Here is a 26,983-nt window from a genome sequence, read left to right as displayed (position 1 = left end):
CTGAGAACCTCTTCAAGCGCTCCAAGGACCACCTGAAACCACCATGAGACCCCTGATACCCTTTGAAACGCCGCTGAATTCCCTTAAAAAGCCCATGAAATTCACTGCAAGGTCCCTGAATGCCTCCAAATTATCATGAGAGCCCGTGAAACGCCTCTGAAACCCCTCTGAAACCATCTGAGAACTCTGAAACACCCCTGGAACTCCATAGCCGTGGGTCCCGAGATGAACTAGTATTGAATTTAAAATACCGTTAGTAAAGCATCCAGGAGGTTTGCTTCTAAGATCCCCTGAAACGGCCTTGAAAAACTCCTGAAACTGTCTTTCTGTCCTTCTCAACATCCTTGAAATTTCCTCAAACGGTGGTTCAATCTTAAAATTCCTGAAAACACCTGAAACCTTTAAAGCCTCCTCCCATAACTACCTCGACACTCATAGAACTTTTTCGAAATTCCTCTGGAACCCTCTGAGTCCATGAAACCTTATGAAAAACCTAGAAAAGTTTCATGGAATTCTCTTAGAAACCTCTCTGTGATTCTCTATTGCTCCCTCTTACGACCAGCTAGATCACCACCCATCTACCCGTCCCTCCTTAGATCTTCCATAGTCGGCCTCAGAAGGTTTTTTGACGGCTATAAACGCGTTGATTGCACGCGGCTGAAGAAGACATGGGTAACCTAATCGTTCTGGACAAATTGGGGGATCATCGCCCAAGACCGCAGAAGATTATGCTCTACTATAGGCTCGGTACTGGAGTAAAGTTACGCTGTTGTCATCTACGTACTCCAGAGAGGTAGATGCGAGGATTCCCTTAGAACCATCATCAAACCGAAATTAAACTACTGGTACTGGTTTTAGAGGTTTTAGGGGCGTTTGAAAGCATTTCAGGGGCGGATCAAAGGGTTCCCGGAGCCTATTGAAGGCGTCGAAAGGGGTTTCATAGGCATTTCAAATTGATTATGATGATTTCAAGGGCGGTTCAGTGGGATTACGGAAGTTGCAGGGGTGTTTCGAGATACCAGGGGGTTCAAGAACGCCCTTAAATCAAAGGACATTTGAGGGGCAAAAGATATTGTGATGGGATCTCTGAAATAGTCTGAAACTTCTTTAAATGCCTCCGAAATCCTCCTGGAACCCATAAGAATCCCGTGTAAGGCACCTGAGGCCCACCGAAAATGCTGTGGAACTTCCTGAAATACCTCCAAATTCCCCCTGAAAACTCCTTGGATCTCATGTAACGCACCTGAGACGCTTCGAAACCCCTCAAACTCCTCCGTAATGCTTCCGTAACGCCTCTTTACTGCCATTCCACGCCACATTGTTCCATGTTATATGGGAATCCCATATAACATGGCCAACTAACAATCGCTAGCCGCAAACATGCTGAACTGTTGCTTTATAATAGTTATCATTGCTGAATAAAACATATGCTGTACACTTTACTGTACAAATTATTATTCAATTGAAAAGATAGCCAATGTTAAACCTTTCGTATCGGTATTAACACTGCTTATACCAACAGGGTTTTTGTAACGTAACAGGCAAAAAACGTGGAACTATTTTTTTTTTGCACATCCATATCTCAGCAGTTAGTGAAAAAAAATTCAATCTTTTTGCGTTAACGGAATCCTACACTACCCTAGAGAGGTGTAGTGAAAGCCGATTGGAATTTCATGCAGCTTCCGGTGAGAACCAGGCGAAAACATTAGTTCCACATTTTTAACTTCTTCCGGTTCCGTTTTGTTCCCAAATTGGTTGTGAGTACCATGTCTTTGTAGCGAGTTCTTTCGGAACCTCGACAAGATAGCAACATTCTGTCTTCGGCAAAGTTGTTCAGAACAACAACCACTTCCTGGTGATGGATTTCATAGTTCCGAATTTCCCCACCACGTGGCGCTAGTGTACATAGTGACTTCCGGTACGACTTTGGTGGGATATAGCACGAGATTGAAGCCAGATGGGACGATGCGATCTTCGGCAAAGTTGTTCAGGGCTACGAGTACTTCCAGCTCATGAAGAGCATAGTTCGGAATTTCATCACCACGTGACGCTAGTGTACGTGGCTACTTCCGGTATAACTTTGGAGGGATATAGCACAAGATTGGAGCCAGATAGAAAGATGCGATCTTCGGCAAAGTTGTTCAGGACTACGAGTACTTCCAGGTCATGAAGAGCATAGTTCGGAATTTCACCACCACGTGGCGCTAGTGTACATAGCTACTTCCGGTATGACTTTGGAGTGATATAACACGGGGTTGAAGCCAGATAGGAAGATGCGATCTTCGACAAAAATATTCAGTACTACGAGTATTTCCTCGTTATGAAGAGCATAGTTCAAAATTTCACCACTACGTGGCGCTAGTGTACATAGTGACTTCCGGTACGACCTTGGTGGGATATAGCACGAGATTGAAGCCAGATAGGAAGCTGCGATATTCGGCAAAGTTGTTCAGGGCTACGAGTACTTCCAGCTCATGAAGCGCATAGTTCGGAATTTCACCACCACGTGGCACAGTGTTCGACATCGATGATTTTACGATCAAAATTGAATAACTTTTTTTAGGTTGGTTCTAGAGGTTTGGCGTGTTCTACAAAGTTTTTTTGCATGTTAAAAGGCGTCTTTTGATAAAATGTAATAAATGATTAATCCCCTTAGAAGTGAGATAAAAATTTTATTTTTTCGAAATATTTTTTTAGAGGTTTGACGTCTTCGGCAAAGTTGTAGCCCATAATAAGATAACAAAAATCGTAGAACATGTCAAAGCTCCACCTCTTACGGTTTTCGAGATATGGAGCGTTTTGTGCGAAGTACCCCTAAAACTAGTTTTTTTCAGTGTAGCTTCAACAGATAAAATCCTACAGTTTTGTGACCTTCTACAAACTTGTTCAGGACGTCAAAATACACATTTCTTCCGAAGGTGTCAAGTCATTATATCTTAAAACAAAAAAGTTATAGGCAAATTTAACATTTTTTAAGGTGTACTTTCACCTTAAGTAACTATTTCCGGCGCAAAATGGCGCAGATGGCTCAGTCGGTAGTTGAAAGATTAGACTTTTTACTACCACTTGGGGGAGGAAACCCTCGTGGGCAATAGTGGGAAAGGTGGTTTAAATACATGACAAAAACTAGTTATTTTGCCTGTAATACAAGAAAAATAATTAAAAATTAATAATTTAGGATCCAGCAGTAATTTTTTTGCAATTTCTCATCGTAATAGGCTGTTTTACCTCACGCAAATCTGACAGGAAAAGGCCTACTTTCCCACTCCAATCTAACAGTGTTGTAATGGTTCATTACAGCACTGATATGCGTTGCGTAATGAACCATTACAGCACTATTTTCAGTTTTGGTCAACTTTTTGATGCTTTCTGGACGCAGTTATGAAAAATTGTAACAACTGCACAGTTTAACCTATCATGATCAGATTTTCTTAAGCATTGGCTATGAACATCAGTGTGCAGTTTGACGAAATGTTTAGTTGAAAACTATCCTTAAGGGTAATTTATGAAATTGCAAAAAAGGTTGTACGCAACTCGGTGCCGAACTCGATTTTTCCAGCACTCGTCGTAATTATCCAACTCGGCAAGCCTCGTTGGATAAATGTACGACTCGTGCTGTAAAAATCGTCATTCTGCACCTTGTTGCGTAAACTACTATTACTGCATTGCGTATTTTCCAGCAATATTTTACAACATTTTTGAGCATGATTTATTTATTTATTTACTTAAATTGGCGACACTTTACACCAAAGGTGAATTCGTGTCGTTTTTGAGCATTGTTTTTACCAAACAGAATATTTTATTCATGCTTTTGAATTCATATTGTTTACTATCAGATGATCAGGCAATTTCTGATAAAGTTACTTTAAAATTACCTAATTGAAGTTTTTTTTTGGGGCAATATTCAAGAAATAGAAGGAAATATTAAACAGTTCAAGATGTGCATCAAAAGACAGAGCAGATTTTTTTTCATGTTTTTATATTTATATTTGTTGTTTGACTTTTCAACTACGGAATCAGTATCCGAAAATATCAGGAGAAGTTTTGATTCGTCCGATAGCAGATTAACAGCTTTTACGGTAATCCACGAGTTTGACTTACACCTGGGAAGCAATTGAAATATATCAGATATAAATCAATAAAATACAGGGTGTGCCGAGAAATAATGCGATGTTTTTTTTTTTATTTCAATCATTATTTTCAATCTCTTGACGTTAACGTTACATGTTTTGACGTCCCATCGTCTGCCTCATGAGTAATTTGAAGTATTTTTCATATTTTTAACAGTACTTTTCACAAAAATCGGGTTGAAAATAATTTTTTTATCAAATTGATCATTTTATCAAATTTGATCATTTTTATCAAGTAGATCAAAAGATCTACTTTATTTTCAACCGGAAATCATCAGCATATGTATTGAAGAATGTAAAATTACAACTACCTTAATAAGAACGGCGAAGGTATTCATCAAAACGCATTTGATAATCTAACCACCGTAGCCATTCAATTGTATAACTATTGGGAAGGTAGTCATTCGTTTGGGCATAGATATGTTGTCATAAGTTTGAAGAAATTCAATACTCTAGCTATAACTCTCGGGAACAATATTTTGTCCTGATGTTTTTATTTTTAGTGATAAAAACTCACTGGTTTTTGCAAAAACGTTGTAAAATATTGCCGGAAGAAACACAGTGTAGTAAAAATTACTGTGAGTTCCTAATTATTTTTTTTAAATTTATTTTTCTTGTATTACAGGCAAAATAATTAGTTTTTGTCATGTATTTAAACCACCTTTCCCACTATTGCCCACGAGGATTTCCACCTCAAAGTGATAGTAAAAAGTCTAATCTTTCAACTACCGACTGAGCCATCTGCGCCATTTTGCGCCGGAAATAGTTACTTAACGTGAAAGTACACTTTAAAAAATGTTAAATTTGTCTATAACTTTTTTGTTTTAAAATATAATGACTTGACATCTTCAGAAGAAATGTGTATTTTGACGTCCCGAACAAGTTTGTAAAAGGTCACAAAACTGTAGGATTTTATCTGTTGAAGCTACACTGAAAAAAACTAGTTTTAGGGGTACTTCGCACAAAACGCTCCATATCTCTAAAACCGTAAGAGGTGGAGCTTTGACATGTTCTACGTTTTTTGTTCTCTTATTATGGGCTACAACTTTGCCAAAGACGTCAAACCTCTAAAAAAATATTTCGAAAAAATAAAATTTTTATCTCACTTCTAGGGGGATTCATCATTTATTACATTTTATCAAAAGACGCCTTTTAACATGCAGAAAAACTTTGTAGAACACGCCAAACCTCTAGAACCAACCTAAAAAAAGTTATTTAATTTTGATCGCAAAATCATCGATTTCGAACACAGTGCGTGGCGCTAGTGTTCATAGCTACTTCCGGTAGGGACTATGACTTTGGAGGGATATAGCACGAGATTGAAGCCAGATAGGAAGATGCGATCTTCGGCAAATTTGTTCAGGACTACGAGTACTTCCAGGTCATGAAGAGCATAGTTCAAAATTTCACCACCACGTGGCGCTAGTGTACATAGTGACTTCCGGTAAGACTTTGGTGGGATATAGCACGAGATTTTAGCCAGATAGGAAGATGCGATCTTCTGCAAAGTTATTCAGGACAACGAGTATTTCTAGGCCATGAAGAGCATAGTTCCGAATTTCACCACTACGTGGCGCTAGTGTACATAGTGACTTCCGGTATGACTTTGGTGGGATATAGCACGAGATTGAAGCCAGATAGGAAGATGCGATCTTCGGCAAAGTTGTTGAGTACTTCCAGGTCATGAGGAGCATAGTTCAAAATTTCACCACTACGTGGATGAAAAATACGTGTTTTATACTTCACAGCAGCTGAAAAAATATGTTGTCCAGTTGTTAACCAAAATGTTCTGTGCTAATTCACCACTGCTGAATAGGAGTTGAAGTGTGATCATTATTAAACCACGGGAAGTTTATGTTTCGATTTGAGCGCTTCAATTCATCATTTCTATGATGGCACAGATAGGAAGGCATCCACAACAATGGCTGGCAATCGACGGGTCTCGAGTTCGAATCTTGATTTAGGTAAATTTATTTTCATTTTTCATTTTCATTTTGCAGCATTTGGTGGGGCAATGAGAGCGCAAGTCAGTCCAAAGCCGATGATAAGGAGGGGTAATGGCTGAATAGTCTTTGCTGACCACATAAACGCCATGGGATAGGAAAAGGGTATTTTGGTGTGGGATTAGGGTGTTGGTACAGACTTGACAATATCAATGCTATTCAGATGCAAAATAATTTTAAAGCTCAATAGTGAATCGCATACCTTCCAAAACCAAAAAAACAATAATCCACAAAATGCCAAACAAGTCAGAGAAAGAAAAAGCGCCCAATTGTTTATTTCGTTCAACAAACGGAAACTTCTATACTCTCCGACTCGCCAGTCACCCCGGAAAAAATGTCCCTTCAGTTCTGGAAAATATATTATTCCCAATTAAGCCTTTAATCGAATTGTCCGCGTGGTCTTGTAGTACCCCTACTAGGTAAGAACCAGTCATTGCCATACATATTAAATGCTAGACATGACCCCATGGATAGCATTTGCATATATAAAAGCTTTGCTGATGTGACTTTCCTATTAGGCAATTCTCTCATCTCATGTTTGTCTTCAAAACCTTGTCAAGCATAGAAAATTGAAGTTGATAAGCAATACATTATAAGGTTCGAGTTCCCATAGAATGAGATCATTTATTCGCACTACAACACCATAGGAGATAATATCACATTGGCTGATTACAGTACAATACAAATGCGAAAAATCTCCCTTTTCCCCCTATCCGCAACCCGGGGACGCGCCCTGTTGGATTTCGAAAGCCTCGGAGAATATTACAAACCTTCAATGGCATTCCCATACACTAACCCACATTGGCCATTCAAGGGTCTGACTGGGCCTATTATCCTCCCTCAGTTTGTAATATTCTCACCAACTTGGAATTATATTTTCCCGGCACATAAATGACTTCGACAAATATCCGATGTACTATGCAGCAGCATGATCAGTATAACTATATCAGATGAATTGATCTGATTTTTACAGAATTGTTTGCCATTGATTATACATTCAGCTATTCCAATCATTACTTCAAAGCACATCGGCCACATGCCTGATTTCAAAGCTTCCTGGAAGATATAATCCAAGCCCATCTTGATTCAGGTAAATTTATGTGTAGTTATTATTTCGCAACAGTTGTTCACAGCATAAGTGCCTATCATAAACTCTCGTGGAAATTGAAAAATTGAGCATTTAATTTATTTTTAATTATTGTTACTTAAGCTGAATATCAACTGTACTATATAGTTGAAAAACGTTTTGACAGCACTCCAAGGTAGTTTGGCTGACCTGAAATATCTCTAGTGTTCCTCTATATGATATTTGAGATTTCAAGAGCTGCATGAATCCCATTAGATTATGCATTGCTATTATTTATGGCAAAAACACATAAAGCTATTCTTGTAGATTTGAAGACTTTATTATAGAACAGTTTGGATGACCCTCAACATCTCAAAAGTTTATAATAAACAAGTAGACTTCAGATTGCTCCAGTAACCGCGGTTGATTATGCAACGTTACTCAGTATAAGATATATGGCTGTTGTTACGAGTGTAGACCTGAAGTTCTGACCTCCAGGGTGATTTGGCTGACCTGAAATATCCCTATACTGTCTATAAAGGACATTGTAGGTGCCAAGAGCCTCACGGATCCCAGCAGGTTATGCAATGCTATTATTTATGGCGAAAACACAAAACTATTCTTGTAGATTTGAAGGCCTTCACTCTGGGACAGTTGGCTTACAAAACCTCCTTGTAAACCAATTGGACTCTTAATTACCGTGCGGATGAGAAACGCTACTCACCCTTCCACCGATTGAAGCCAATTGGCCCAGCTTGTTCCGCATCACATTAGCACTTGGGATATGGCTTGTTTTCCACTTGGTCACACCTGTCGCATCCGCCATCATGATCGACGCCAATTGACGAAGCCAACAGTACAGTAGCAACATCTCGCTGCTGCTACTGCTGATGATTCAATAAATTTCCATTTAATTAGACTCCTTGCACAGCACACGGATCGTGTGGCAGATTTTCCCCCCTTTGTTTTTTTTTCTCCATAGTTATGGCTGGTTTCCACCTGATAAGTACTGTGTAAAAGGATAGGACAAGTAATGCTCACGTAAAACTTTTGCAATCAAAATTACTTAGGCGTTCGCAGTTGATAAGTAATTCACAGCCAGAAAGATTTGCCAACAGATGGCACTGTCATGCGATGCTGTCAGTCATGTTGTTGATTTTCCGGACGGAATAATATGTCGATGTATTATTCCGTGAGTAAAAGGGACATTTCTCTTTCTTTGCGTTTCTTCTTTCGCGCCTGCGCGTTCACAGTGTGCATTAGTATTTAGCCGTGTCGCTCTATAATGTGTGCTCCGTCGTCCCTCAGCATGGCTGCATCTGAACACGAGATTGAATTTCTTGAGGTTGAATAATTTGCCGTTACGTAGTTTAAAAATTTATAAAGACACCCCAAAACTGAATTGTTTATAAATAGTTTGATTATTGAAAAAAGTAAATAGCATTTGAGTTTAGCTGATGAGGAGACAATGATTCTAAAAACTGTTGCATCATAATCATTTCATTTCGTTTGTTGAATAAAATGTTCTATGGTGCACTAGAACCATGAGAAGTAAAGACTGTATTCGATGAAATTTGGACACAGAAAATAATGTATAGCTTTTGATTGCTTTCACAAAATCAAATATTTTTTTGATCAGAAATAATATATAATGTGTAGCTAATACCATAACGATGACAACAAATTCAGTTTGGTATTGGCGCAGATATTGTTAATATCATAAAATAAGATTTTAGCAAATTTTTTCATCCGTTTTAAAAATTGTAAAGGCTATAATTTTGATGTAACTCGTCAAGGCGTCTGAAAATTTGACTCGAAGTTCTTAACAGAGTATCAATAAACTGATAAAAAAATCTTAAAATCGGTTCAATACGTTTTTCTAGTATTCAAAACTCAAATCGCTTCAAGGCATATTTTAGGTATATTTTAACCATTTTATTCCGTGTGTACTATTTTGTTTGTATGTACAACTGTCATGACTGTTCCGATTTTTATTAGCATTTGAAACTGTAAAACCATTATAAAAACTGTTCTTAGCCAAATTGCATGAAAACTTTTCAAGTTATAACTGTGTGAATGTCACGATACAAAAAAAAACATTTTTGATTATTGTGACTTTGTGTCACATATACGGCTATAACTTTATTACGGCTAGATTAAATTGAATGAAATTTTTACACAATATTTCTACAAATCGGTTCAGTATTTTTGAATCTAGAGCTATAACGGTGAAGAAACTTCTCAAATGGCAAAATTCTTGTTTCAACGATATCTCCACCAATATTCATCCGATTTTAATGAAATTTGTATAGTATTAGCTTTACGTAATACACTATTCCTGGTAAAAAAATTAGTCATTTACCATTTTATTATGAAATCTTTCTGAATTCCAATAATTCGTTCCGAGATCCCTACGAGAAATGCTCTGGGATTCCCTCAGAATTTCTGCTTGGGATTCCTCCAGAAATTCCATCCTAGATCTCTCTCGAAATTAATTCAGGATTGCTCCAGGAGTTCTTTCTGGGATACCTAAGGTAGTTCCCTCAGATATTATTCCAGCAATTTGTTTAGGATTTGTTCAGAACTTCCAGGAGTTCTCTCCAGGATTACTCTTGTAACTCCATACGGGATTCCTTCAGAGGTTCCTTCATGGAATTCTCTAGAAATTCCTTCCGAGATTCCTCCAGAAGATTCATATGAAATTATTCTAGAAGTTCTTTCAGAGATTCTTTCACGAGTTTTTTTTTTATGATTTCTCCAGAACCTTTTGGAATGTCTTCAGATTTTTATCTGGGAAGAAACTATTGAAAGAATCTCTGAAATCACTCGTGTAGATATTCCCTGCAAAACTGCTGGAGATATTCCTTAAGAAGCTATTGGAGGAATTTTATAAGGAACTCAAGAGCAAGTCTTGGAGTACTTCCATAAAGAATAAAAAAAACTTCTGGAGTATTTCCATGAGCAAAATTTAAGAAACTTCCAGAATGAATTCCAAATTATGTAATCTGCAAGGAATCCCAGTAGAATTTCTTGGAGGAATCCCGGAAGGATATCCTGGATAAATTATTGGACAAATCTTAGAAGGAACTCCGGAATCCCGGAAGAAGCTAGAGGAATTACAAAAGGAATTCTTGCCGGGGCCCGTGACGTAGTTGGTCACACGCTCGCTTCATATGCGGATGGTCATGGGTTTGATTTCCAGCCCTGGCACTTGCAATTTTTCGTCAGTTGCTCTTCCCCCGAGAGCGACTGGCACTGACCCTCTTCTGAGCCCCGTGGCTCAAACGGACCCGGATACCTGGACATCGTCGAACTGCTACTCATAACGGACCCCCAATCGGACTGGAAAGGAACAACGGGCCATCCATCATCCTTGTGCTCATCCTTCTACCATGTATAGAGTAGAAAAGTGAAAGCAGCAGAAAGGCAACCAGTTCGATAAAGTAGAATAGAATATACATCTAGGCGCTGCACAAAAAAAATGTAAGTGCAGCTGTCAATTGAAATCGCTCACGTAGTGCCCTAGTGGACAATAGAGCTGTAAATTAGGTAAAGTGATTAAGAATAAAAAAAAAGGAATTCTTTGAGGATTCACATGAGAAACGTCCAGAGAAAACGTAGATGAATCTCAAAAAGTTGTATCTTAGAAAGAAATCCTGGAAGAATCACAAGAACTCCAGGACGAATCTAAGAATGAATTCCTATAGAAATCCTAGAAGGAATTCCTGAAATGATCCCGGAAGGAATTCCTGCGGCAATCTCCGAATAAATATATGAGTGAACCCCGGATAAAAAATACTTAAGAAATCCCGGATGAAATTATTGTAGAATAGTTCGAAAAAACTCCTGGTAGAATCTTAAAAAACACCTCTGGAGAAAACCCTGAAGGAACTCCTAGAAGATCCCAAAATAAAAAAAAAAAACAAAATAAATAAATCCTGAATTAGAAGAAACTCACGGAGGGATTTTTTGTAGAACTTCTAATGAAAATCTCAGAGACATTTTATAAGAATCCCCTGCGAACTTCAGGTGGATTTTTCGGTGGAACATCTGGAAGAAATTCAAGAGGACTTTCTGTGAAACCCCAAATAAAAACCTTCGTACGGAATGCCAAAAGATTCATCACAAAGAATCTTTCGTGGTTCTTCATTAAATTCCCCGTGAAGCTTTGTCCTACATCGTATTTCATCTAAAACTCCACAAGGTAACCGTCAGAGTCCCAGCCGAATTCCTCCCACCGTAGTCCGAACTCCAATATTGCAGAATTTATAATTAGTATCCAACCATAGTTCTCGCTGTAATACCATTAAAAGTTTTTTTTTTTAAATTTCTTTTTATTTGTGAATTTTAACTTAGGCTAATTCTTCACACACCCATTAAAAGTTCCCTCAGAATCCCAGCGTCTCTCATTAGCATTTCCCTTGGAACTCCGTTGCACGGTGTCAAAATTTCGATTATTATCGAACTTCCATGTACCTCGGATCTTTCTTCACAGAAAGTCAGCATTTTGGCTATACTTTATAATTGGAAAGTTTTAAAATATTCCATCGGGGAAATTTTGATTTATCTAAGTTTCTGGCTATTTTCCATATTAAAATTAATTAAATACTGATTTTAACCAAAAAACGTCTCATACAAAATGTATGGGAAAATTTTCACCGATAAAATATTTTCTCGTCTTCCGATTATGAATATATAGCCCAAATACTAACAATTTCCGAAGAAAAATCCGAAATACATGTAACTTCGATAAAAATCGAGATTTTGACACCGTGGCGTTGAAATCTCACTATATGGATTTTCCCCATACGCGCGCAAAAATTAAATTTAAATTTCAATCACACTTCCAAAATTTCTCTAAGTCCAAATCGTAAACAACAAGGTCACGAAACGCCTCACGAACAACGAACAATTTATCTAGCAACCGTCGTATGCAGTGCCCTTTTCTTCACATCCTTCTTACAGCATCGTTTCGTAAAAATGCTGTCGGTTAAACAAATGTCAAAATTACTTACGGAAAAAGGAGGAATTTTACTTGAGCGCTTTACTTGGGAACTGGAAACTTACCATTAGCCAGAAAACGGAACGGCGGGTGGGGGACATTGTTGAAGGAAACAACATTTAATTACTCTCAGTCGTCCTAGTCGTCGTCGTCTTCGTCTTCGTTGTCGTTAGCAAGAGTTCTGTTTGTGAGGCGGAATCGGTGCCGAATGCACTGAAGGGTATGCAACGCTCAATACATGTTATCTTTGGTTGATTTCAAAACATTTTACCCCAATCTCCCCTATTTCAACTTGTGGCCAACTTCGTGTTTTTTCCCCTTTCCGCTTCCGGAAACAACTGCGGTAGCAGCGGGAACTGAAGCGAAGATAAAAATTAAATTAAAAAATTCCTCGTCCGTCAAGAATCCATCCGCCGACGACGAGAGAGAGACAATATTCGCTAGTAGGAAGGTAGCAGCGAATGAGTGGGCAACGGATGATCCTCTTCAAAGGAAAAGGAAGGATCCATTTCCTCGAAGGAAAGCGCAGTGGCGGCGATGGTTTCCTACATCGTCGCCGTCGCCACGCCGCGCCGCCGTTGATGGCTTTTTTATTACGCGAACACCTGTTGTTTCTGTTTCCAAGAAGCGAATAAATGGTGCTTACTCAAGATGGAACGGAAACGTGGCTCGGTGCCATTAGCGATGAGAGACCTAGGTTTTATTATCGGGTTCGGGAGAAGAAATTTCGTGTTGTGCTGCTGCAGCTATTCCATACCAACCATCGTGAAATGGTCCCGACCGAAGCCCATCCCGTGCACGTGTGTGGAGCAGAAATGGGACGACGACGACGAGTGTTGCCTAGTTCTTCCATGATGGTTCCCGCTGCGATAGGATTGAGTGAAAAGCGTGGAGATTAAATTTTTGCGATGGTTTTACGAGCTGATCTACTTTGTTGCACCAGGAAAATGCCAGGGAAGCATTATGGTTGTAAAACAAAGGGTTTACTTTGTCATTGGTAATATGAGAACGACTACGAGGAATTCTCACATATTTACAGAAAATTATTTAAAAAAAAATATTCTAAATTCCTTAAGAAATTCCTCGAACTGCTGTGAAGAGTTTCTTCTTTTCAATGAGAAGATCTTAAAAATCCCTTTGAAAAATTGCTCGAACTTCTGTGAGAAGTTTTTCGAACTTCCACGAAAAGTACCTTGAACTTCTGTTGAGAAGTTCCTCGAATTTCTGTTGAGAAGTTCCTCGAACTTCTGATGAGAAGTTCCTCGAACTTCTGTTAAGAAATTCCTCGAACTTCTGTTAAGAAGTTCCTCGAACTTCTGTTGAGAAGTTCCTCGTACTTCTGTGAAAAGTTCCTCGAACTTCTGTGAGAAGTTCCTCGAACTTCTGTTGAGAATTTCCTCGAACTTCTGTTGAGAATTTCTTCGAACTTCTGTTGAACGGTTCCTCCAACTTCTGTTGAAAAATTCTTCGAACTTCTGTTGAGAAGTTCCTTGAACTTCTGTTGAGAGGTTCCTTGAACTTCTGTTGAGAATTTCCTGGAATTTCTGTTGAGAAGTTCCTCGATTCTCTGTTGAAAAGTTCCTCGAACTTCTGTTGAAAAGTTCCTCGATCTTCTGTTGAGAAGTTCCTCGAACTTCTGATGAAAAGTTCCTCGAACTTCTGTTGAGAAGTTCCTCGATCTTCTGTTGAGAAGTTCCTCGATCTTCTGTTGAGAAGTTCCTCGATCTTCTGTTGAAAAGATCCTCTAACTTCTGTTGAGAAGTTCCTCTAACTTCTGTTGAGAAGTTCCTCGAACTTCTGTTGAGAAGTCCCTCTAACTTCTGTTGAGAAGTTCCTCGATCTTCTGTTGAGAAGTTCCTCGATCTTCTGTTGAAAAGATCCTCTAACTTCTGTTGAGAAGTTCCTCTAACTTCTGTTGAGAAATTCCTCGAACTTCTGTTGAGAAGTCCCTCGAACTTCTGTTGAGAAGTCCCTCGAACTTCTGTTGAGAAGTTCCACGAACTTCTGCTGAGAAGTTCCACGAACTTCTGTTGAGAAGTTTCTCGAGCATCTGTTGAGGAGTTCCTCGAACATCTGTAATGAAGTTTGTTGAGAAGTTCCTCGAACATCTGTTATGAAGTACCTCGAACTTCTGTGAGAAGCTCCTCGAACTTCTGTGAGAAGTTCCTCGAACTTCTGTGAGAAATTCCTCGAACTTCTGTGAGAAGTTCCTCGAACTTCTGTGAGAAGTTCCTCGAGCATCGGCTGAAAAGCTCTTCGAACTTCTGTGGAGAAGTTCCTCGAACTTCTGTGGAGAAGTTCCTCGAACTTCTGTGGAGAAGTTCCTCGAACTTCTGTGGAGAAGTTCCTCGAACTTCTGTTGAGAAGTTCCTCGAACTTCTGTTGAGAAGTTCCTCGAACTTCTGTTGAGAAGTTCATCGAACTTCTGTTGAGAAGTTCCTCGAACTTCTGTTAAGAAGTTCCTCGAACTTCTGTTGAGAAGTTCCTCGAACTTCTGTTGAGAAGTTCCTCGAACTTCTGTTGAGAAGTTCCTCGAACTTCTGTGAGAAGTTCCTCGAACTTCTGTTAAGAAATTCCTCGAACTTCTGTGAGAAGTTCCTCGAACTTCTGTGAGAAGTTCCTCGAACTTCTGTGAGAAGTTCCTCGAACTTCTGTGAGAAGTTCCTCGAACTTCTGTGAGAAGTTCCTCGAACTTCTGTGAGAAGTTCCTCGAACTTCTGTGAGAAGTTCCTCGAACTTCTGTGAGAAGTTCCTCGAACTTCTGTGAGAAGTTCCTCGAACTTCTGTGAGAAGTTCCTCGAACTTCTGTGAGAAGTTCCTCGAACTTCTGTGAGAAGTTCCTCGAACTTCTGTGAGAAGTTCCTCGAACTTCTGTGAGAAGTTCCTCGAACTTCTGTGAGAAGTTCCTCGAACTTCTGTGAGAAGTTCCTCGAACTTCTGTGAGAAGTTCCTCGAACTTCTGTGAGAAGTTCCTCGAACTTCTGTGAGAAGTTCCTCGAACTTCTGTGAGAAGTTGCTCGGACTTCTGTGAGAAGTTCCTCGAACTTCTGTGAGAAGTTCCTCGAACTTCTGTGAGAAGTTCCTCGAACTTCTGTGAGAAGTTCCTCGAACTTCTGTGAGAAGTTCCTCGAACTTCTGTGAGAAGTTCCTCGAACTTCTGTGAGAAGTTCCTCGAACTTCTGTGAGAAGTTCCTCGAACTTCTGTGAGAAGTTCCTCGAACTTCTGTGAGAAGTTCCTCGAACTTCTGGGACAAGTTCCTCGAACTTCTGTGATAAGTTCCTCGAACTTCTGTGACAAGTTCCTACAACTTCTGTGAGAAGTTCCTCGAACTTCTGTGAGAAGTTCCTCGAATTTCTGTGGGAAGTTCCTCTAACTTCTGTTGAGATGATCCTCGAACTTCTGTTGAGAAGTTCCTCGAACTTCTGCTGACAAGTTCCTCGAAGTTCTGTTTAGAAGTTCCTCGAACTTCTGTTGAAAAGTTCCTCGAACATTTGTGAGAACTTCCTCAAATTTCTGTTGAGAAGTCTCGAACTGCCGTTGAGAAGTTCCTCAAACTTCTGTTAGGAAAATTCTTAAACTTCTGCTGAGAATTTTCACGAACTTCTGTTGAGAAGTTGTTCGAACTTCTGTCGACCACTTCCTCGAACACCCATTGAGAAGTTTCTCGTACTTCTGTTGAGAAGCTCTTTAAACTTCTGCTGAGAAGTTCCTCGAACTTCTGTTGAGAAGCTTTTAGAACTTCTGTTGCGAAGTTCCTTGAACTTCTGTTGAGAAGATCCTTTAACTTCTGTGAGAAGTTTCTCGAACATCTGTGAGAAGTTCCTCGAGTTTTTGTAAGAAGTTCTTCGAACTTTGCGACAAGTTCCTGGATCTTCTGTTGAGAAATTTATCGAATTTGTGTGAGAAGTTTCTCGGATTTCTGTGAGATGTTCCTCGAACTTTGTGAAAACTTCTTCGAATTTCTATGAGAAGTTCCTCGAACTTCTCTGGAAAGTTTCTCAAACTTCTGCGTTCCTTCGAAGTTCTCGTATTTTTGTGAGAAGTTTCTGGAACTTCTATGATATTTTTCTCAAACTTCTGTGAGAAGTGAAAAATTCGGATGATTCTGATAAATATGAACAGTTCTCCAATTACCTTCTTTATTTCTGTAAAACAAATGCCATTGGAGTTGATGAGTTAGTTACTGACCAAATGGTCCAACATTGCGAACCTCTCAATCATCCCAGCCCCTATCTCACTCGATCCAGGCAATCTTTCAATTATGCAGCAATATCGATTGGCCGGGACCGACTGCATGCGCTTCGCCCTGTGTCTCACCCCCACCACCAAACGCCGCAACTCCCAGCCCCAGAAGATGGGAAACCATCGACCATGCTCCAGTCGGTAGATACCATCCCAAACTTTTACAATCGATCCCAGTTGTAAAATAATAATGCCTACACAACTCTCTGTCTCTACACTGGCACATTCATCGCATCGCATCGGTGTGGTTCGGACGAGACCAGCTGGTCCTCCTACTATCGTAGTCATCATCATCGTCATCCTTCTAAATTCACTAAACCGGGCCACTCTCATCCTGTTCTTGCCTGAAGGCTTTTCACATATCCGTGCCGGGCACACACCAATGAACACACATACACACACTGCATAGTTAGATAGCAATAGATGTTGGATACAACAGTACAGTACTCACCCGCTTGCACCAGCTGCTGGAGGGCCCTCAACGTGGCAATTATAACGTCCGGATCTTTCGTATTCAGGGCCCGTTTGGCCGGCAGGATCAACATCGGCAGGCAGCAGAGGAGCTGTAGCAGTAGGAGTTCAGGATTTGTATGAAATACAAATAGGAACAAAAAAAGAAAAAAAAAAAACGTCCTCGTTGTTAGAAAACATTTCGGATGAGTTTATCGGCAGGGTATAGGAATCGATATCTAATTGTGAGAGTTGCAGAATAAAAAATGGGATGAGATGTAAATGCATGCAGATGGATTGTTCGATAAAAACTAAAATGTAATTAGTTTGAATCCTGCACTGTACTCTAAATTATTCCGGTAAAACCCTTCTATGAATTATTTTTTCACGATTATTTTTTGTAAGTATCGCGGAAGGGACCAGAATTCTTCTGAAGAATCTCCCGAGAATTATTTTAGAATACATATCTTCCCATTTACTCTTATTTGAAAAAATCATCCATGATTACCTCGAGTCAGAAATTTGTTTAGAATTCTTCCAGGATTTATAAAAAAAATAGATTTTTTACAGAAAAATGATTTAAGCAAGAGTGCATTTTTTTCGAACTAACTTCTTCCATTAGAATGCATTCCTGTACATGTATAGAGACTTTAAGGAATTCCTCCAGGAATGTTCCTTGGATCTTCTTCAGGAGTTTCAAACAAACTGTTTCAAAAGTTTTAACTTGAAACTGGTCTACGGGTTTCTTGACAAATTCCTTAAGAAATTCCTCTTGGGATTACTTCAGGGATTCTTTAGAAAATTTAAGAATTGCTACAGAAGTTCATGTATGGATTTTTCATGCATTTCTTCAAACAATTTGTTCAATAATTTCTTCTGTAATATTATCAGAATTTCCTTAAGAAGTTTATATTTGTTTTTTTTTTCTTCCAAAAATCTTTTAGAATATTTTTAAGAAATTTTTCTAAACTTTAGAGGAGTTTTTCCAGGAAATCCTCCAATGCTTTTTACCCAAAGGATGTCATTCCAGGCGATATTTTTCAGAGATCCTCTCTCGTTATTTTTTAGAAATTTGTCCTGCAATGAAATTTGAGAAATTATTGTTTAAATTTCCCAAGAGGTTCCTTCAGGCATTACTCTATATATTCAGGAATTTGCTCAGTCATTTATTTAGATACTCCTCTAAAAAGGTCTCAAGAAAATCTTCTGAAAGTTCCTCCAGAGGATTATCTAAAAGTTCCTTAAAGTATTCCTCTAAAAATAGCTTTAGATTTATTAAGAGATTCATCCAAACATTTTTGGGGGGGATGCTTAATAAATTTTTCCAAATGTTGTCCCAGCTATTACTGCAGAATGCACTCCAAATTCTATTCCTTATCATTTTTCGAGATATTTTCCAAGAAATTCTTCTATGTATACCTACTGAGGGTTGTTCGGTTCTTCCAGATATTCTATCAATGATTCCTTCAGAAATTCCATGTTTTTAGAACTAATACATTTCTTATTTTCTTTATCTCATTTCAGGTAAGCTCAAAAGAGGAAAACATAGATTTTCATTTGAATCAAGGTAAAACAAAATTATATTTTCATGTAAAAGTTCTTGGGAACGCTTTTAATACAAAAAATATACTGGACAGCATCTCATTTCAAAAGCAAGGCAGTTCTCTTTCAGACATGTTAGAGCTCAAAGCTCTGCAGGGTAATTTGAAAAAAAAAAACAACTTTTTTATAAAAGCAGGATTAAAAATCTTGCTCTTCTTCTTTTGTATAAAAGTAGGATTTTAAAAAGCTGGAAGTTACTTTCCAGAGGAGCTGGAAGCTGTCTTCCAGAGGAGCTAGAAGCTCTCTTCCAGAGAAGCTGCAAGCTCTCTTCTAAAGGAGCAGGAAATGCTCTTGGAGAGGAGCTGGAAGCTCTCTTCCAGAGCAGCTTGAAGCTCTCTTCCAGAGGAGCTGCAAGCTCTCTTGCAGAGGAGCTGCAAGCTCTCTTCCAGAGGAGCTGCAAGCTCTCTTCTAGAGGAGCTGCAAGCTCTCTTCCAGAGGAGCTGCAAGCTCTCTTCCAGAGGAGCTGCAAGCTCTCTTCCAGAGGAGCTGCAAGCTCTCTTCCAGAGGAGCTGCAAGCTCTCTTCCAGAGGAGCTGCAAGCTCTCTTCCAGAGGAGCTGCAAGCTCTCTTACAAAGCAGCTGCAAGCTCTCATCCAGAGGAGATGCAAGAACTTGCGTGCGCAGCCTTTTCTTTTTTCTCGCTCGTTCTCCACCGAATCCTGAGAGGATTCTCCACCGAATCCTGAGAGGATTCTCCACCGAATCCTGAGAGGATTCTCCACCGAATCCTGAGAGGATTCTCCACCGAATCCTGAGAGGATTCTCCACAGAATCCTGAGAGGATTCTCCACAGAATCCTGAGAGGGTTCTCCACATAAGACTGAGAGGATTCTCCACAGAATCCGGAGTGGATTCTACACAGAATCCGGAGAGGATTCTACATAGAATCCGGAGAGGATTCTACACAGAATCCGGAGAGGATTCTCCACAGAATCCGAAGAGAATTCTCCACAGAATCCGGAGAGGATTCTCCACAGAATCCGGAGAGGATTCTCCACAGAATCCGGAGAGAATTTTCCACAGAATCCGGAGAGGATTCTCCACAGAATCCGGAGAGAATTCTCCACAGAATCCGGAGAGGATTCTCCACAGAATCCGGAGAGGATTCTCCACAGAATCCGGAGAGGATTCTCCACAGAATCCGGAGAGAATTCTCCACAGAATCCTGAGAGGATTCTCCACAGAATCCAGAGAGGATTCTCCACAGAATCCTGAGAGGATTCTCCACAAAATCTTGAGAGGATTCTCCACAGAATCCCGAGAGGATTCTCCACAGAATCCCGAGAGGATTCTCCACAGAATCCCGAGAGGATTCTCCACAGAATCCCGAGAGGATTCTCCACAGAATCCCGAGAGGATTCTCCACAGAATCCCGAGAGGATTCTCCACAGAATCCCGAGAGGATTCTCCACAGAATCCCGAGAGGATTCTCCACAGAATCCCGAGAGGATTCTCCACAGAATCCCGAGAGGATTCTCCACAGAATCCCGAGAGGATTCTCCACAGAATCCCGAGAGGATTCTCCACAGAATCCCGAGAGGATTCTCCACAGAATCCCGAGAGGATTCTCCACAGAATCCCGAGAGGATTCTCCACTAGGGGTCGCAGTACCGACCACTTTTGGTGAGTACCGGTATTTCGGTACTGAGGCTTACAGTACCGGTAGTACCGGTAAAATACCGGTACTGGGAAATTTTTCACTACAATGAAAAGTTATTTATTCGCACAGCAAATCCACAATTTTCCAGGCATTAGTGAATTCCGGCCCGGAAAGTCATAAAAGCTAACCAGAAAATACTAAATTAATCAAAAATATAGATAGATAAAAGGATAGAAAGAAATGAGTTGTATGAAACTGTTTTGGAGCTATTATTTAGCTTCTGCGCAGCTTCACAAGCAGCGGTAAGTCTAAAATGAAACAGGAACAACCTCACATGTTCCAAAATCAAAAAGATGCTATCTGTTAGATAGCTGCAAGGTGAAGACCGAATAAAATCAAATTTTCCTAGTTGATGCAATCAACGGATTTTAAAAACTGAAGAAATAACAAGAAACCCTAATTTAACAAGTTTTATTCTAAGCTAGTAAATCTATTTCCAAAATTCAACGTTCACTAAACCTATCATTGCTATGATATGCTGGATTTGCAGAAAGGTTGAATATATGAAATGTGTGTTTGTCAAAGTAATTGGTTTAATTGTTTTCTTTTATTTCCATTGCAAATCGGGTATACTAATGACCGGATTTCAGCACTTCGGGAGAGATTTTACGGTACCGAAAGTACCGGTACCAAGTCTCAGTCAGTACCGGTATTTCGGCACCAAAAATTGGTCGGTAATACCGGTAATTTCGGTACCGGTACTACCGGTACTACATCCCTATTCTCCACAGAATCCTGAGAGGATTCTCCACAGAATCCTGAGAGAATTCTCCACAGAATCCTGAGAGGATTCTCCACAGAATCCTGAGAGGATTCTCCACAGAATCCTGAGAGGATTCTCCACAGAATCCTGAGAGGATTCTCCACAGAATCCTGAGAGGATTCTCCACAGAATCCTGAGAGGATTCTTCACAGAATTATGAGTGGATTCTCCACAGGATCCTGAGAGGATTCTCCACAGAATCCTGAATCCTAAGAGGATTCTCCACAGAATCATGAGTGGATTCTCCACAGAATCCGGAGAGGATTCTCCACAGAATCCGGAGAGGATTCTCCACAGAATCCTGAGAGGATTCTCCACAGAATCCTGAGAGGATTCTCCACAAAATCTTGAGAGGATTCTTCACAGAATTATGAGTGGATTCTCCACAGGATCCTGAGAGGATTCTCCACAGAATCCTGAATCCTAAGAGGATTCTCCACAGAATCATGAGTGGATTCTCCACAGAATCCGGAGAGGATTCTCCACAGAATCCGGAGAGGATTCTCCACAGAATCCTGAGAGGATTCTCCACAAAATCTTGAGAGGATTCTCCACAGAATCCTGAGAGAATTCTCCACAGAATCTGGAGAGGATTCTCCACAGAATCTGGAGAGGATTCTCCACAGAATCCTGAGAGGATTCTCCACAGAATCCTGAGAGGATTCTCCACAGAATCCTGAGAGGATTCTTCACAGAATTATGAGTGGATTCTCCACAGAATCCTGAGAGGATTCTCCACAGAATCCTGAGAGGATTCTCCACAGAATCCTGAATCATGAGAGGATTCTCCACAGAATCCTGAATCCTGAGAGGATTCTCCACAGAATCATGAGTGGATTCTCCACAGAATCCGGAGAGGATTCTCCACAGAATCCGGAGAGGATTCTCCACAGAATCCGGAGAGGATTCTCCACAGAATCCTGAGAGGATTCTCCACAGAATCCTGAGAGGATTCTCCACAGAATCCTGAGAGGATTCTCCACAGAATCCTGAGAGGATTCTCCACAGAATCCTGAGAGGATTCTCCACAGAATCCTGAGAGGATTCTCCACAGAATCCTGAGAGGATTCTCCACAGAATCCTGAGAGGATTCTCCACAGAATCCTGAGAGGATTTTCCACAGAATCCTGAGAGGATTCTCCACAGAATCCTGAGAGGATTCTCCACAGAATCCTGGGAGGATTCTCCACAGAATCCTGAGAGGATTCTCCACAGAATCCAGAGAGGATTCTCCACAGAATCCAGAGAGGATTCTCCACAGAATCCAGAGAGGATTCTCCACAGAATCCAGAGAGGATTCTCCACAGAATCCAGAGAGGATTCTCCACAGAATCCTGCGTGGATTCTCCACAGAATCCTGACAGGATTCTCCACAGAATCCTGACAGGATTCTCCACAGAATCCTGACAGGATTCTCCACAGAATCCTGACAGGATTCTCCACAGACTCCTGACAGGATTCTCCACAGAATCCGGACAGGATTCTCCACAGAATCCCAAGCAGAGGAAAATATCAAAATAATAACAACGGAATCACAAAATCTGTTTTTATATCTCGGTTTGTTATTATTAATTTATTAAGTCATCACCGTTCCATAACATGTTCTGTTGGGCAATCTTATTTTGTTATGATCGTGCTCTTGGTATATTTTCTCTAAATTACATGTCAATAACATGTTTTGTTGTAGAACAAGTTCAGTTATTATTGTGTCATTGAGACAAGTACAAATATTTGATCATTAATATTACGACATTACTAGCTTTGCAATCAAAATTACACCATTCGAGATTTTTGTTGTTCACAGCATTCCGTGAGAATTTGTGAGAGAAAATATTATTTTGTCATCAGTTCCTCTTCTTACTGACATTACGTTACAGTGCCAACTTATCAGCCTTTTGTTTTATAAGCACTTTGAAAAGTAAACCTTTTTTTGTCCCAGTTTCAGTTAGGTATGAATACGAAAATAGAGAGTGTAATAGAGTGTTAGCCATTTTATGAAACATTTTGGATCAACTGGTGGAATTCATCGACGAAAGAAATCGCTTGCGACAACAATAGCGTCCCAATTATGAATGAAACATTTAAAAATAGATCCTATTGTTGCGTATCCCATTGAATGCATATGGGACTTTGGAGGAGTTCCTATCCGCAACAGAAAAAAAGCAAATTTTGTTTTCAGATTGTTATCAATAACGTATTTATTCATATCAAATTTTTTTATTGAAATATTTTCAAAATTCGCTGTTATTAAGTTGTTATTGAAACTAACAAAACATGTTATTAAACATGTCTTCCAGGAACATATTTTGTTATAATATTTGTTATTTTGCCGCTTATGACAGACAAGTTTATAACAGGATATGTAAATATCATGAAAATAACTCTTTCCGCTACTCAGTTATTTTTCCAAAATAACACATTTTATTATGCTGTTGCTGTTCCCTTCTACTCGGGATCCGGACAGGATTCTCTACAGAATCCGGATAGGATTCTCCACAGAATCCGGAGAGGATTCTCCACAGAATCCGGAGAGGATTCTCTACAGAATCCTCAGAGGATTCTCCTCAGAATCCGGAGAGGATTCTCCACAGAATCCGGAGGGGATTCTCCACAGAATCCGGAGAGGATTCTTCACAGAATCCGGAGAGGATTCTCCACAGAATCCGGAGAGGATTCTCCACAGAAACCTGAGAGGATTCTCCACAGAAACCTGAGAAGATTCTCCACAGAATCTGGAGAGGATTCTCCACAGAATCCTGACAGGATTCTCCACAGAATCCGGATAGGATTCTCTACAGAATCCGGATAGGATTCTCCACAGAATCCGGAGAGGATTCTCCACAGAATCCTGCATTATGAATATTATGCAACTCAAATAAGCATTATGAAAAAATCGTGCAACTCAAATGAGCATTATGAAAAAATCATTGCATAAAACTTTGTATGCACGAGCAGGAGAAAATAGCTGAAGAATAACAAACTCAGGTATGGAAAAACGAATAGGTACAACCTGAATGAGGTATTAAGAAGTCCTGCATAAGAGGTATTATAACTGATGTATTTCCTGTGCATAACACGCGAATAATGACTTCAGGTATAGTAATACCTAAATAATAATCGCCGATTTTTCCATACAAATAGTGATTTTTCCATAATTGAATAATACCTCAAACAGTCCTCAAAACCAAAATAATAACTCGTTGAGGTATTCTAACAATACCTACAAAATACCAAAATAAGTTATTTTCAATACCTGGACAACCGACCAATACCTGGTTTTAATATGATACCTGACTTGGTATGCTCCAGTTATGTGTCAGTTATTCATTCCTGTTCGGGTGGAGCTCGTTGCAAAATTCGATTTTGCAGCACTCTTCGTATTTATCCAACTCGGCAAGCCTCGTTGGATAAATGTACGACTCGTGCTGAAAAAATCAACTTTTTGCAACTCGTTACATAAATAACTATTCTGTACGAATTTGCTCGGCAACAACCCAGTCAGGGCTGTTTTTATTTCAAAATCTAAATGTTATCTTACACATCGTATCAAAAATTTCAACGAAAAAGTGCTCTGAAATTCATTTTAACTGATTTTTCTAACATTTCCGGAAAAACGTTTTGACAAGGGGTGAATATTCTTGTAAACTCAAAGTTGGATGGAATTTTATTCAAGAAATTCTTGAAGCTTTACTGTAAAATTTCGAAATGTTCCACATGCATTTCTCTAAACCGTCCTCCATCAATACGTGAAGGCAATTGTCTCACCGCAACAAATTCCTTTTGGATTTTGATAGAATTTGTTTTTATATATATTTTTCTGAAATATATTTTATTTAATTTCTTCTCTGTTATTTCTTGAAGTTTTTTTTGAAATATCAGAAGCAATCTATATGGAGTTACGGTGAAACTTCCATATAATAATGTTTGTTTTAAGGAGTTCGTGAGCAAAATCCTAGAGACAGTAATTTATATTCAAAAAAAAATAATCATATTATTATTATCTGTACAACAATGAGGCTCTTTTGCAGGAATTGCTATGGCTACATCCTAAGCACCATTAAAGTAATCTGTTGCTGCCTAATCACTTCCAAAATTAGGAAGTGTATACAGAATTAATTAATTTCCCTTCATGATCGCTTCCCTAAACTTCCAGCCTTGTTCATCAGCGGAGACGGTGGAAGGTGTTGAGTTTTTTTTTCTTTTTTTTTTTGCGCCTAGAATATATTTGTGAGCATTTAATGTTGTGTATACTGAAGCAAATTGTGTAAGCCAAGGTAACTCTAAAGTAAGGTAGGGCCAATTTTCTGTTATAGCATAAGCGGTTAGCAAACAAAATTACATGCAAACACCTTTTCATTTATTTATATTTAACTTCCCAGTCGTTTTTTTTAAAGATGCACTAGAGCACCCGTTTTTTTTTTTTGTTTTTGTTTAAATAGATGCTCTAGAGGACCTGCGTATATAATCACTTTGCTTCAAACATTATCCTTATTATCGAGAGAGCAGCACTGGCGTGCTCCCACTTCTCTGCCCTCTTTCGAAAGAAAAAGTTCAGCCTCTGAAGGTAGATCCTCATCTTTCATGTTTTTTTTTTGTTTTTTTTTTTTTATTTTATCCGCTATTTCAGGAAGATAATGGTTATGTGCAGCTTGCTTCTCATTACAGTTTGTTGATGATAATTATGTGTAACATGATTGTTTTCCCAGAAAAAAGAGCTAACCACCCTTCCCAAAACAATCGATTTGACCGTCCATCCATGGACATCAATCACAATCTGTCAATTTTGTCACCGCGCATTCCCACGCGGTGAAACTGATCCTCCTCTCACAAATTCAACAAGTTAATTTTTATCATTGATAATCTCCCTCTGTAATTGGATCATCCTTCCCGTTCCGCCCGACTGATGGAATGAACCTCTGCGGTGGTGGTGAGAACAAAGCAAACCCCGTTCTTTCGCAATGGCTGTCATTGTAGAGTTGTGTTTGTGTGGCCGTATAAGCGCGCTCCATCATCAATCATAATCATCATTATCTTGCTGCTACCATGGCTTGATGGAGCTTTATGATAAAAATCCCCTAAAGTTTTAGCAGCGTATCGCACAACGAACCGCAACAGGCAGTCAGCCGCACCATTCCTCCCTCCTTCGCCATTTTGAAATTAGCCATACCTAAAACCGAGGGAGCAGACGGTTGTGATTCATTGTCCTTTGGGAGGGCGCCAAAAGCGCTTTTTCTAAAAGAGAAAGAATGGCTACTGCTTTCTATTCTCTGGAAGCCAAATGTTTAGTGGCGTCATCTAGACAACATCTAGCGAACATTCTTTGCATCTTCATTCTTTGTTTTTCACGCTGGTTCTTTGTTTTTCAGAATATGAAACGAACCGAAAAAAATAAAAAAAAGGCTTCGTTAGCCAGAGGATGATTATTGCGCTCGGCACGGTTGGTAGCCCTGATGACCCCGAGCGCGAGAACGGATTAAACGGTTCCTTTCCTATGCTTTCTTTCTTTGGGCAGAAGTTGTGCGAACAAAGGATTCCCACTCGGGCGGCGGCCAGCCAGTTGGGAATAAAAGTATCGAAGAGTCTTAGCGTGCCAACAACAAAGCGCCGCAGTTTTATCCTGTGAAGTGTAAATATTGGCTTGACGAATGGGGGCACACAGAGCGGAGTTGTAGAAAGAGTCAGATAATTAAATTGCAATTTGTTCTGTTTTCTACGTTAAGTAGATCCTTGCTTTGGTTATCGTACGGTGCAATGCTGTGAGATTTTTGGAAGACGATGATTTGTGGAAAAAAGTAAGTAAGAACAGGAAAGGTTACACATTTTCACGGCTCTGTGAAGATTCTGAATGATATGAGCACTGTCAAAGTGGCACAAAATCAGCTTATTTGAAATAATTTGTGAAATTATCATTTTTACCTACGATGAGCTGACATTGTTTGCCATTTTTTTTTTTGTATCTGTATTAACGAGATTTTTAGCCCTCAGCTAGTTCATTTCGGGACCCACGCTTTACTTCCCTTCCGAAGGAAGAACCCACATTTTGCGAGTTTGTGGGAGGAGTGGGA

At 39.6% G+C, this 26,983-nt stretch overlaps 2 protein-coding genes across 2 annotated transcripts in view; one reads left to right on the top strand and one right to left on the bottom strand.

Moving 5' to 3' along the window:
• Positions 1-26,983, top strand: part of LOC109621728 (uncharacterized) — a 634,920-nt gene that overhangs the window by 497,096 nt on the left and 110,841 nt on the right. The window lies entirely within an intron of this gene.
• Positions 1-26,983, bottom strand: part of LOC115257293 (parkin coregulated gene protein) — a 62,796-nt gene that overhangs the window by 6,819 nt on the left and 28,994 nt on the right. Inside the window, exon 3 of the mRNA XM_029856754.2 lies at positions 16,896-17,007. Within this exon, the coding sequence (XP_029712614.2) occupies positions 16,896-17,007 (112 nt within the window). The remainder of the gene's footprint in view (positions 1-16,895; positions 17,008-26,983) is intronic.

The sequence above is a fragment of the Aedes albopictus genome, chromosome 1 (genome assembly GCF_035046485.1).
Source record: "Aedes albopictus strain Foshan chromosome 1, AalbF5, whole genome shotgun sequence".
Taxonomy (NCBI): domain Eukaryota; kingdom Metazoa; phylum Arthropoda; class Insecta; order Diptera; family Culicidae; genus Aedes; species Aedes albopictus.
The sequence above is the reverse complement of the archived record's forward strand: the minus strand, read 5'-3'. Positions and strand labels throughout refer to the sequence as shown.